This window comes from Manis javanica, chromosome 4, assembly GCF_040802235.1.
Source record: "Manis javanica isolate MJ-LG chromosome 4, MJ_LKY, whole genome shotgun sequence".
Classification (NCBI taxonomy): Eukaryota; Metazoa; Chordata; class Mammalia; order Pholidota; family Manidae; genus Manis; species Manis javanica.
Window position 1 is genome coordinate 173,312,447 of NC_133159.1, and position 13,502 is coordinate 173,325,948.

Genomic DNA, 13,502 nt, shown 5'->3' on the forward strand with positions numbered 1-13,502 from the left:
AACTCCAAGCTAGTTTCTTATCTAGAATATAGGAATAATACTACTCATGGGGGGTGGGGGTGGGGTGTGTGTGTGCGTGTGCGTGTGCGTGTGCGTGCGTGCGTGCGTGTGTGTGTGTGTGTGTGTGTGTGTGTGTGTGATTCAGGTAAAGCACCGAGCCCTATTTTTCAGCGTGTTTCCTTTTCTCTATAGGTCAAAACCGATTCAGGTGATGAGGGTTTTGTTTTCAGCTCTGTGGAGGCAGTGCGGCTTCAGCAAACCACTGAGATTTTCTGGGTTTCATTTTTCTGAACCTGGAAAACGGCATAACAGCCTCCTATTATTAGGTAGAGGTATAATGCAGGATTTGTATAAAGCTGGAGTCAGCGAACTTTTTTATTTTTATTTTTGCAAAAAGCCAGAGAGTAAATATTTGGCCAGGGCCTCTTTGCATATTCTTTGTTGTTTGTTTTTGACAGCCTTTTAAACTTGTAAAAATCATTCTTAGATGGGCCAACACTGAAATGTGCTGAGCCCTGGCGTATATGCTAGACTATCAGAGCTGGAAGAGGCCTTGCCCCAAACCCTCATTGGACGACAAGAAAGCCCCAAACCCTCATTGGACCACAAGAAAGCAGAGGTAGTTCCAGATAACCGGTGGCCTTTCCGTTGCCACATTGCTTCATGCTTTTGAAAAGGAAGGGTCTAAACAATTCCAAAGGATTTTTTATTGCTTGTGTTAGCCATATGTTTCAAGTAATTTTCATCTTTATTTCAAAGTTCCTTTGCAGTCCGTACACATTACGACAACTAAAGAAACACAGCTTTGGAAATTTTAAGAATGAAAAATTGGAATTTTAGAAATGTAAAACTCTGCAAAGCATGTTTGAAGAAAAAGTCCCTGCTCAAAAACACATATAAAAACATTGCCGCCATTTGTGTGTGGTGTTCCTTTCTCTCCCCCCATCCCGTCCCTGGTTTTCAAGTTAGTATAGAGAAACTTTATTTTATGTTTTCAAGGCATTTCAAAGTGATTTTGAGGTAAGGGAATTCTTGCCACGAAAACCCTGGGTTCATGTTTATATCTGTGTTTCTATTCCTGCTTTTTCCTTTTTATTTATTTATTTTGTTTCAGCAAAAGGGGTGGAATTATGTAACACATTAGGGTTGGGAAAAATTGTCATTGGCAAAGTTTTTTTTCCTTCTTCCTTTCATCGTCCCTTCTTCCCATTTTCCCTTGTATTTTTCTCGAGACAGTTCTGGCACGGAATGTCCCCAGGGAGACTTGAGTTTCCACCTCTCCGGTCCCCGTTTGTTCTGGCTACACCAGGATTCTCCTGTCTTTAGCCTCTAGTTGCTTCGTTTGCTCATATTCACAGTGTGCTTCTTGGCATTTACTACTTTGGCTGTGATACTTTCGGTGCATTTATTTCAAGAAAATGCTTTTCTAGGCTCCTAGTCAGGTGCATAGCCACAGCCAATCTTTCTCTTAAGTGGATTGATAGCAACCCAGGTAGCCTTGAAGGGGTAGAATTAAATACATGGGAGGGGACTACGTGCTTTCTCTATGGAGTCCAGAATCGGTAAACCTCTGGCTGCTGAGATGACCCCTGGGTAGTGTGTACAGAATGTGTAGGAGAAATATCATAAGTGGATTAGAAAGCCTGGCAGAAAAGAAAGTATTTTGACCTAAAAATCAGAAGACCTGGGTTAGTTGTGTCTTTGGGCAAGTCATTTCACCTCTGTGGACCTTTTTCCCACCTAGAAGATGGCAGGGACTAGATAGATTTGGAATTCTTATGGTCTGTTAATTTTGTGAGTTACATAGCATTAGGCTAGGTTAGTTATTACTGTTTCTTTTTTAAAGCAAGTGTGGAAAAAGTGAGGTCACTGGGCACATTAATGTTTTTGGATGAAAAAAATTGGGGACTTATTAGAATAGTATAAGATACACAAGAATAGTATAGTATAATTATTTAGGTGTAGGGCATATTTATTTGATATTTGCTGCATGCCAGACATTCTGCTAAACATTTTACTTGGAATGTCTTATTTAATGCTCCTACTCTGTGAGGTAGGTGTACAACTATCCTCATGTTAAAGAAGAAATGGAAGCTTGAAGAGATTAAGTCATTTAAACCCCAGTATATTTTATTCCAAAACTCACATTATTGACACTTTAATGCTGCTTGATTTTACTCATGAAATTTCCCCTTATTCCTAAGAAAATAAATCTGTCCAGTCCAGTTGCATATAATTTGGGAAGGGCATATTTGACTAACTCATATTATTTCTTTGCCCTGTTTTCTTTCTTAGGCCACCTCGAGATTTAGACTCCAAAGCTTGCATTTCTATTGGAAACCAGGTAAGAACCATCATGTTTGCCAGTTAATATCTTGACCATTTTACATATATGTTTTCTGAGTAGCCATTGAAAAATTTATCTTTCATAACATGCTGTGAAGGGCTGAGTCCAAAAAGTTTGAATTTAAACTGAAGTGGAATGTGGAGCTCTTGCTGCTTTGAATGCCGAACTGAAATCAGGCTCTCGTGGTCCTGACAGAATGTATTTGGGGAGAGTACATGATTCTCTTTGAGGTGCATTTCCTCGAAGGCCGTGCATCAGTCTAGTTGCCATCCGTTAGCAAAGGGATTATGCATTAATTCAGGGGGCATGGCTCAGGGTCCACAGTGTAGACAGCTTTGGATGAGCGATTTGGAAGCTGAATTGGAGTTGGGTCTCTGCATTGCCTGTGATGAGCAGGTGGCATGCTGTGAGAGTCTCCATCTCCTGGCACTTCTTGCCTTCAGGAACTGCTAGGAAAAGCTTCTGGATCAGAAATGATCCTTAGAACATTAGCAGAAACCTGAGAAAGGACAAGACAGTCTGTGGTCAGTTTATTTTTTCTTTTTCCTATTGCATTATTACTTGTCTGTCTTGCAGAACTTTGAGGTGAAGGCGGATGACCTGGAGCCTATAATGGAACTGGGCCGAGGTGCGTACGGGGTGGTGGAGAAGATGCGACACGTGCCCAGCGGGCAGATCATGGCAGTGAAGGTAGCGTTGATACTCTCCAAACGTTTTCTATCTGTGCTGTATGTCTGTCCATCTCAATTGCAAATCAGCTCTTTTCCTAGAAGTAAAACAATCTTCAGTGGGGTGAAACAGAAAAGGTAATTTGTAGAGAACAGTATTTCCCTCCAAATGTGTGGAAGATGCTTCCTTAGCATGAGTTGCATCCACTGATTTTTTTTAAACTGATAAATCCGACTCCCTTGTATTAATTTTTTTATGCAACCATGATGTTATCATTACACAAAATAATTAGCAATTATTTCTTTAATGTCATCTAATACCAGTTCCAAACTAAAATTACTTTAATCATCTCAGAAGTTGTTTGTTTTTACCCCCATTGGTTGTTCGAGTCAGAATCCACATAAAGGTTCATATGTTGCATTTGGTTGTTATGTCTGAAAAGTGTGTTTTATTCTATATTCTGTTGCTTTTAAAGAGTTGTCCCTGAAAATCAGGAAACCAGAACTGAGGGAGAAAATTGTCTCCATTTGTAGAAAAAAGGAGGGTAAGATGTATCTTGAATGAAGTTGAGTAGTGTTTCAGGTAATAAAAGAAATTTAGGATCATTGCATATTTCTTAAGGAGATACTTGGAAGGACCTTGGAGAATTAGCATCTAGATGAGTAATAGATTTGCGCCGTTGTTAGGGGTGTGGATGGTCAGATGATTTGGAGCCCTTTGTTTTGGAGAATGGGTATCTTTCCTTTACCTTACAGATTTTTCATTTTGTTCTTTGCAGACTCTTGTTAAGTAGGCAAAAAATGTGAAAACCTAATGATAGGATATCTTTACTGTAATTTAAAACATAATCATGTCTATGAAGGCTACATCTGCTGATGTGACAGCACTGGGATAGGAATGAACAGCTTCTCCATTTCTGTCTGATTCCAATCATTTCCCATAGTTGTATCAATTCTCTAACACTTGCTATTTTGTCCAAATAGTCTTATTTGTTCCCAAAGAGGGGCTTTTGGATTTTTTTTTGTAGGGCTCGAATCAGCCACAAAGTCATTAATACTGTGGCCTCTTTGTACTAAACAGACATAATATAGTAAACCAGAATGTTTTTGTAACTTGAAAATACATTCCCAGACTTTTGCACACTTTCCAGAATGTATTGTGAGTTTGCTTCATAACAGGGATTGTTTGGGAAATCAAATGAGTAAGTCTTCCTTTTTTTTCATTTGTTATACATAGCTAATCACTTAACAGTAGATATTTGAAAGGTGCTTGCTAGAAGTTGTGGGCTGAATTATTGTACTATTTAGGGCCCCTGGCTTACTGACTGATTCATCCTCAGAGCAGTAACCATACATTTTTCCATGCATTCCCATTTAGCGGATCCGAGCCACAGTAAATAGCCAGGAGCAGAAAAGGCTACTGATGGATTTGGATATTTCCATGAGGACAGTGGACTGTCCTTTCACGGTGACCTTTTACGGCGCTCTCTTCCGGGAGGTGGGTGATCCTTCCATTCTAAGTCTGAGGGGGACAATAACTTAAAAAAATGTTTCTCTGATCACATAAATGCCATGTACCTGTCCTTTTTGATGTGTCTTCTATAGGGAGTTTTATGCTTATACAATGATGACATGCCCCAGGGCAAGGCTGGCTTGAAGCTATGGTATTTTCAAATGTGTTAAGCCCTTTTGAAGATGCTAAGGCTCCCTTTTTTCTTTTTGTTTTGGTTTGTCCTTTTTGACAGAACTGTCCATGATTCAATCGTCTCTAAACTGATTTGGAGAGATTCCTTAAAATCTGCTATATTCTGGTCTTTTGGCCACCTGATAACCTTCCTGTAGGCTGTTTATGTACCATACAAGCTTATGTTTGTCTCTTTGCTCTACGTCTGCTTTTCACTTTACCATGATATGAATTATGATGCATCACCTCACTTTTAAAACTAGCCTTCTGATTTATAATTGCCAGTGCTCCATGTGGGAGGTCAGAGGCGGAGTAGGCATCTAGACCTAACTCCTAGAGGGCAGTAACAACAAAGACTCGGGCTTCTGGGATTCTATTGCTTGTGTCTATTAGTATTTAGATCCTAGTTTTCAACAATAATTCTTACGTGATCCCGTGCAAGTTCTGATGGGCTGTCTGCTACTTCGCTCTTGGTAGATAAACTTGCTTGTTTATAAAATCCTTTGAGATCTTGAAGGAAAACTGCATTTCCTCCAAAAAGTCAAGTAAAAAATAGTTCATTCTTCCTGACAGGTGGTAACTGTTTCCTCTTTTTCCTTTTCATCCTCTCTCTTAATCTCTGAACCAATCGGGCTCCTGGTCTCCAGGGTGATGTTTGGATCTGCATGGAGCTCATGGATACGTCACTAGATAAATTCTACAAACAAGTCATTGATAAAGGCCAAACAATACCAGAGGACATCTTAGGGAAAATAGCAGTTTCTGTGAGTACATCACAAACCCTACCACCCGGAGAATGTGAGAGGTCTATCCCTTAGGTATCTTTGTATCCCCAGTATCTCAAACACCACCATCGCTTCCATCTAGTACCTGTCTGTTGAGTGTATGTGTGCATCTCTGGCTGGGTAAATGGATGCTTTTCTTCCTGAGCACTGGGTAGAGGATTCTACCACTGACGCGGTTTGGTAAACTCTCAGTTATAATGCCTCTGAGCAGCGCCTTCATCTGCTAGGACTGCATTCCTGGTGTCTATATTCTCACATTAGTTTATTTTGTCGTTCATGTGTAGAGTTTTAAATGTTTTCCTAGGACTTACAGGCATAGAAGAAGGCAGAAGAAAATGAAGTGGCACCACGGGCTGCTCCCTTAATGGCGATGAGATCAGAAGGGAGGTGGGAAAAAAATGCTGGAGGCCAAATGAGAAGCAGGATAGCGGAGCGAGGCGTCCTCTCTGCTGTAAGATACCGCCCTTTCCGGTGGGCGGAGTCCCGTCCGCTTCACTTCCTGTGCATTTTCCCGGATGGGACCGCCGCTGCTGGAGAAAAGACCTCTCCTTGTGACCTTCAGCCAGGGATAATAAATCTGGATATACTTGACATTTGATTTCTTTCCAGTGATGGGGAAAACCTGTCTTGTGTTTCTCTTGCAGATTGTAAAAGCGTTAGAACATTTACACAGTAAGCTCTCTGTCATTCATCGAGGTAAGCATCCATGGAGCTGCCGTGGCTGTTCCTTTTGTAAAACTCATTTCCTTTACCTGGATTTTTTCCCCCTCTAGTGGATGGAAGTAGAATTCAGTCAGGCAAGAGAACTGAGGGGTTTTCCTTTGGGATTGGACAACAAATCATATAAGTAGCTATTCTTTATCTTGTCTGAGGACATAACAAAGCATGGGCTTTACGTTACACCTAAATTGAATATAAAATACCTGTTACCGAGAAGAGCTGTGGGATGACCCCACTGAACATTTTAGAGACTAGCACAAAAATTCATTTAGTATTGACTGTCACCTAAGAGCTTGTTAGAAAAGAGAATCATGGGACCCAAGACCACCTGAATCAGAATCTGAATTATTAAGAAGAATTCTTAGGTACAATAAAAGTGTGAAAAGCTCTAGTATAAAGCATGGCCCTTTCAGACAGTAGGAGGCAGGATAAGATGCAAAAATCTGTGTTTTGTCTCTTCCTCTTTCCCTTTCTTTCTTCCTTCCTATTGGCCTGTTATCGCTTCATCCATCCATCCATCCTCCTGTATATCCATTCTTTCGTCTTTCATCCACCCATTCATCCATCCATTTATCTCATAATCATTTTTCTGACATACAGCACTAAAACAGATGCCTTGAGAGGTGTCTTGGAAGAAAGCATATTCTCATTAAAATTGCACATGGGGATTCTTGATAGAGAAATAAGACAAATGTACAGTAAACACCTGGACACAAATAAACCACATTAGAAATATGAAAGTACCAATTATGGAAGTCGTATAGATAGAATATGAAACAAAGAAATGTTTAGCCCTAGGTGACTATAGTCAAGGAAAGTTTCTTGGAAGAGATACACTCAGCCACGTCTAAGGAAAAATCAATGGAAAGATTGATGGCTAGTAGGTCATAGTGATTTGGTAATTCTCACACTATCTGAGCCTGCCAGTAAGGTAATGTCTTGCACAGTGTACCTGTTATTATTATTACTAAGTGTTATCATTAAAAATTGGAGAAATAGGAAGGAAGGAGGGGAGAAGAAGTTGGGGAGGAATCCGAAAGCAAGAAGAATGTGGATCACCCACTAAAGTGCAACTGATGTTTAAGGATTTGTTTCAAAATTGTAAAGTATTTCATTCATATTAGGAAATGTATGTAAGGTCTGAAAAGTAATAAAATGAAATTGGTCTATCTGCCATTTGACTTAAGGGGAAAATTATGAGGGATAATTTTTAAAGTTTTTAGAATAACTTGTTTCTTCTGATGACACGTCCTTCGTGAAAAGCATCAAAGGGAAAAAATTAGCTGTAATTTCTACATCCGTTATCCAGAGATAACAATCTCTATCTCTCTGGGGGTGCATCTTATGGTCTGGAATACTTTGGTGAGTTAACACTGTGTGACCTCTGGCACCCCTCTTGTAGAGGCTTATGGGCTTTTGAAAAATCACTTTATTGTCCTAAGAACACTTGACATGAGATCTACCCTCACAACAAATCTTTGTGTACAATACGATGTTGTTCATTAGCAGGTCAGTGAGGCACAGCAGATCTCTAGGTCTTACTCATTTTGAGTAGTGGAGACTGTGGACCTGGGCATTTGATTCAGTGATACTTTGTTACATTTTTACTACATATATGGGGGCAATGAAGATGATAAAATAAATAGGGGAAACAGGCCTTTCCATTGGTAGATTCACAATAGTACAAGCAGGACAAAACATGAAATAGAAAATCACGTTGAAAGCAATGAACACATATGTAACTGAGGCAGGCATGTCAGTTACTTTTGTGTTGGGCCTCATAGGGAAAGGCAGGTGAGGGAGAAATGGAGATTTCAGGCCCTCTGGTGGCAGAGACATGCATCTGCAAAGCAGGCCGGGATGAAGGACACCTGGCTGTTCTTGCTTTCAGACGTCAAGCCTTCCAACGTGCTGATCAATACTCTGGGCCAAGTCAAGATGTGTGATTTTGGAATCAGTGGCTACCTTGTAGACTCTGTCGCTAAAACCATTGACGCGGGATGCAAACCGTACATGGCTGTAAGTACAGCAGCTGGGGCGGCAACTGAGAACGCAATTGCCGGCCAGCCATGCCAGGGAACAGGGAATGGATGGCCACAGAGGGAAAACTAATACGGGCCTAAGATGCAAGAAGTATTCTGCATCTTCTTTTTCCTTAAGTATTTCCTATCTGAAATCCTTAGTCACTTGCTCTGTGTGTGTCATTTTTAAAAAATCAAGTAAAGGACAAAAAGCATTGTAAACAATAAATACATAGCTCACACAGTTGTCCACAGTGAGTTACGGGGACTGCTTCCTTGTTTGTTGAGGGCAGGACAGTAAATAGCATTTAAATTCCCCTAACAGGTCAGTTAGGTTAGTCCTGAGAGAAACACATGGCTGGGAAGATTCACTGCTGTTAGCAGAGACCTTGGGATCCCCTTGACGTTAAAGGACATTTACTGTATTTTTCTGAAGTGGATTTGTGTCTGGGACTGAAACATTGCTTCTCTGTGTTTAGCTAAAATATTGTTTGGGTCTATTAACACCAGACAGTAGCCCAGTGACTCTTGTTGATCCTTTTAATTGAGTTGTGGACTGTTTTTAACAGGAAGATTCTAGACTGGCAGAGTGGCTTTGTACCACATATACTATTTCTCCTTAGGTCAAAATTGAAATGAGTTTTGAATTGAGAGTAGACTTTGGTTCATTACTATCCCCAAGAAAAGACTACTGTAGAATGAGGAAAACCCCATGGAGACATCAATATTTATTGTAGTTAGTGAGTCTTCTATGCCTGGGAGACATGTTATCAGCTTAAAACAAGTCACTTGGCAGCTGGGCCACCTCCACCCCCAGAGACTTTATCGAGCTAAGAATATTATCTCAGTTGTCTTTTTCTGTCTTTTTTCCAGCCTGAAAGAATAAACCCAGAGCTCAACCAGAAGGGGTACAGTGTGAAGTCTGACATTTGGAGTCTGGGCATCACAATGGTAACATATGATACTCATCCTGGGCACGGGGTTTCTGGGCATGCAGCTGAAATGGGGCATTGGGACCAAAAGGCAGACACCCTAACTGCTGGCCTTGGCACCCTGTCCTGCCTGAGATTACAGGAGCTTTTGAGTGACAATGATTTGCAATGTGGTATAGTTGAAATAGCGGGCTGGATGGGGAACCCCAGCTTGTCTCTTTATTCCACCATGAACTAGTGATGTGCTTGAGTAACTGATGGAGTCACATGGAATGTCTCACTGTCCTCATCCATAAAATGAGAGGGTCTAACTATAGTTCTTGACAGTTACCCTTATAGTTTAAAACGAAATTATTCTAATCAAGGCATGAAGAAGCTTAAGCTCCTCAAGGGGTGCTAATGTATGTGGACCTGAATAGAACTGTTATTCAGGACATAGACTCTGCTTCCTAGAATATGTTTAAGAGAGAAGTCTTGGCTGTTGAGGTCAAGTAGAGCCAAAAGACATGAGAATGAATAGGATCATCTCCTTAGGAACAGCCCTAAAGTTATACGATGAATGCCTGGTTCATCATTGTGGTGATCACCAATTTTCAGTGTATCACCAAGGCCTGGAATTATCCACTGAGGTCCTGGCTCCTTCCTAGGGTCAGCAGCTGATTAAATCCCGTGAGTTATTTCATGTCCCCGCCCAGAATACATGTGATCTTGTAATGGCAAAGTGGCCTTACTCAATTCCAAAAAAAAGATCAGTCGTTTGATCCTAGGGTTTTGTTTTGTTTTGTTTTGTTTCCCTTCATTCCAGCCAGGGACCTGCAGATGGCAGCAGATGTACAGCCCTGTAAAAGTCTTAGGGTGAGAATTACTTTTCCTACGAAACCTTTGAAAAGCTGGTTGCTTTACATCCTGAAGTTTAATACTGCCGGCGTATGATTTTATTAGGTGTCATAGTGGATTTTAGTGAGCGCCCAGTTTTAAATAGGCTTAATGGTTGTCTTTAGTAGGATAATATTTGAAAATCCCTAGCACTAGGAATTGGGGGAAAATTGCTAGAGAACATATTATTAGTGTATTTTCCCCCCAGATTTTGCTTGCACGTCACTTTTGTATTTCCCCCCTATTTTTCTGGAACAAAACCCAGCAGTTCCTTCAAGTAGCCCTCTTTCTGCTCTTGTCTCCGTGTTTTCCTCTCTAGATTGAATTGGCCATCCTTCGGTTTCCCTACGATTCGTGGGGAACTCCTTTCCAGCAGCTCAAACAGGTGGTAGAGGAGCCATCGCCGCAACTCCCTGCAGACAAGTTCTCCGAAGAGTTTGTTGACTTTACCTCCCAGTGGTAAGAGCACCGGCCTCACCCCCCAGGTGCCCTAGTTAAGGAAAAAGAGTTCTCACGGGTTTCTTCCACTGGTTTGAATCCATTAGGCATACATTCCTTCCAAAAGCCTTTATGGGGTGTGCGCTCGATGCTGAGAGTCAAAGTACCTTTACCGCAGCCCCTGCTCTCACTGAGCTCAAAGACAAATGGGGAGCCCCACGAGTCTGTAATTATAGGGCGATACAGCAGGTCCATCGATGGAGACGCACACAGGGTGTTTGGGGAATGCTGAGGAAAGGCATTAGGGGAGGGCGTCTGGAGGACATACATCCTGAGCTGAGAACATGCGAGGTATTTTCCAAGGGAAAGGGAAAGAGGAGAGGGAAAGGTATTCCAAACAGAAGGAATATTGTGCATCATATCACAAAAGTGAGAAACTCCCTTTTGGGAGCTACAAGCAGTTTGGTACTTGATTTGAGCATAAAGAGAAAGATGGTAGGACCCACTGGGGGCTACTTAAGAATTACCTTGGGTGAGAAGACAATAGGTAGTTTCAGACTGTAACTTAGTTACCCGGAAGTCTTGCAAAGCAGGTCTGGCGTTGCTTAGGCTGCCTCCTGCACAGCCTTGCTAACTGTGGACACTCTTGCCCCCGAGGGAACGTGGACAACACTGGGGGTCTGAGAAGGGAACCTAAAGGAAGTGGGGGTGGAAAGATGGAAGGGGTTGTACTAGTCATGCCAACTTGTGTTCATGGAAATTGCCAGTGGAGTTGAGGGAAGTGGAGAGGGGAGCTTTCCCCAGAAAATCAAGAGGTTTCAGTCTGCCTACGGCCATGCCTAGCATGACTTGGCCCAATGGCCATTGCAAGGGCTGCTGGAAGAGCATGCCCAAGGAGGGCACACAGTGGGGCCATGTTCATTTATCTGGGCATCCTGCAGAAGAGAGGAGAAATGGGACTAAGAGGAATTGCAGATGGTGACACCCCCAGCTGGGGTCCTTGGAGAGGAGCCATTCTGGCCACTTGCGGCTCAGGAAGGGGCTGGACCTCTGAAGGCTGATTGACAGTTACAGCTTCCTCAAGGTTATCACTCCTTGGCCTTCATGCTCTTTGGAAGAAATATTACAAGGGCAGCTTTTCCTGGGGAACATCATGAGACAAAGCAACTGTCTGTTGCTTGTGGAACTAAGGCCTCTTGTACTTCTTGTTAGCGCTTGTCCCCGTGTCACCCATGGAACTTTAACCTAACGGTATAGGAGGCTGTCCCACTGTTGTCTGTTTTTGTTTTAGTTTTGGCTGAATGGCCAGAGAGGGACACTGGGCTCTTGCGCCCTTGTCTGTTCATGCGTATTGCTATACACTCCTCTGGGTCATTGAGGCATGGCCCCCCGTCTGTTTCCCTTGAGGGAGTGGGCTGGGTGTTGTGACTCACCAGCCAGGCTGAGATGGGCTCATGATTTTGCCTTCTGGATTCAAGAATTTCTTTTCCTTATCTTCAACCATGTAAAGGTCACAGAAAAAAAGGTATGAGTTGTCTTGGATAGCTCGGGCCAGTCGTTCTCAAGATGGGTGGTAAGGGAAAAGGATCTTATCTAGGGAAGTCTTTCCAAACTAGGCCCCTTATAATCTTTCTCCCACCTGTCCCCTTTTCCTCACGGTTCTGGGTACTTCAGAAAACCTTGGTAAGAATGTGGCTGGTGTGAAACGTTTGAGAAAGCTAAGCTGCTTGTTGGGAAGCGACACTTGAATCCTATAGTTCTCAACTCTGGCTGCTCATTTATAAAACTTGGGAGGGTTTTCAAAGGTACGTCACCCTGGCCTCACCCTCAGAGGTTCTGGTTGGGTTGGTCTTGGGAGGGTCCTGAATATCAGTATTTTTTCAAATGTCCTCAAATCGTTCTACCAAATGGCTGGGGTGAGAACTTTTAATTTAGACTCTTGATTTGTAGACCTGCCATCAGCCACTTCCTATTCAAAAGCCGCTTCTTCTTCGATAATTTATTTTAAAAAACCATTCCATTACTTTGTCTTCCACCAAAGTAGTTTTTTTCTCTTACCTAGCATTTCCACTAAAGAATCAGAGTGTTAAAGCATTTTTCAGATATTTGCAAATGAAGACTTTGAAAAATACATGCTTTTTAATTTTCATGTATGCATGTAGATGTGGATATTTCCCGATGCTTGGATTATTGCTCTTTATATAGCGACTAACTTGTGCCCTCTGTCCTCCCCCCAGGACACTCCTAATGTCTTCACCGGCACTCTCTGACGCCTCTATGTCCCTCTTGTTTTCTCTTAATTGTGTTCCCAGCTACTATAGTTCATTAATTAAAAAAATGTTGAGCCTTACACATTTTCCAGCTTTCCTGGAACAGTTCATTCTATTGATACTGTTAATTCTTTGTCGTTTTCATTCACTCTTAAGTCAGTCAGTCTGGCTCATTTATAGGGTTTACTAAAAAAAAAAAAAAAAAAAAAGAATAATAACAAACAAAAATCCCTTTAGCTTTGAACTCAAAGGATAAATTCTTCTTCGAATGTTCAGTGCTGAAGCTTCTACAGAATCTGATACTTAAGAATTTATCAGCTGTGTAAAGTAGTGCATTGTCTTTGTTGATCTGAGAATTGGGAAGTAGAAAGGGAGCATTCTGAATTTTATGAGTATTCTTGCCTATCCCCAGTTGATTGTTTTAAGAGTACAGGCTCTCCTGTTTCAGATGCCAGGTCAGTAGTTCTTTGCCTACAAAAATCACCAATACATTTTCTTTGATAGCCCCTTAGTATGAACATTATTTTGAAGTCAACTGAATTGGAAAAGTTGTCTCATGCTTCAAAAAAAAAATGGTGCTGGTGTTTTCAGACTTTATGAATGGCTTAGATCTTTGTGGAAGGAATTTTATTTTTTATATGTACTAGCATACAGATACCTATCTGCCCTGAGTAGCAGTCTAGGTACTTCCCTTGTTTTATTACTGACAGTTTTGAGGCTGATCTGGAGGTGGGTAGAAAGAATGGAGAAATTATTACCTA

At 41.6% G+C, this 13,502-nt stretch overlaps 1 protein-coding gene across 16 annotated transcripts in view; it reads left to right on the top strand.

Moving 5' to 3' along the window:
* The window catches only part of MAP2K6 (mitogen-activated protein kinase kinase 6), a 144,826-nt gene that overhangs the window by 74,935 nt on the left and 56,389 nt on the right, over window positions 1-13,502 (top strand). For all 16 annotated transcript variants that reach the window (XM_073235854.1, XM_073235855.1, XM_073235851.1 and 13 more), the window contains exons 3-10: window positions 2,296-2,344; window positions 2,924-3,037; window positions 4,394-4,513; window positions 5,347-5,463; window positions 6,129-6,180; window positions 8,096-8,223; window positions 9,099-9,176; window positions 10,353-10,492. In XM_073235854.1, the coding sequence (XP_073091955.1) occupies window positions 2,296-2,344; window positions 2,924-3,037; window positions 4,394-4,513; window positions 5,347-5,463; window positions 6,129-6,180; window positions 8,096-8,223; window positions 9,099-9,176; window positions 10,353-10,492 (798 nt within the window). The remainder of the gene's footprint in view (window positions 1-2,295; window positions 2,345-2,923; window positions 3,038-4,393; window positions 4,514-5,346; window positions 5,464-6,128; window positions 6,181-8,095; window positions 8,224-9,098; window positions 9,177-10,352; window positions 10,493-13,502) is intronic.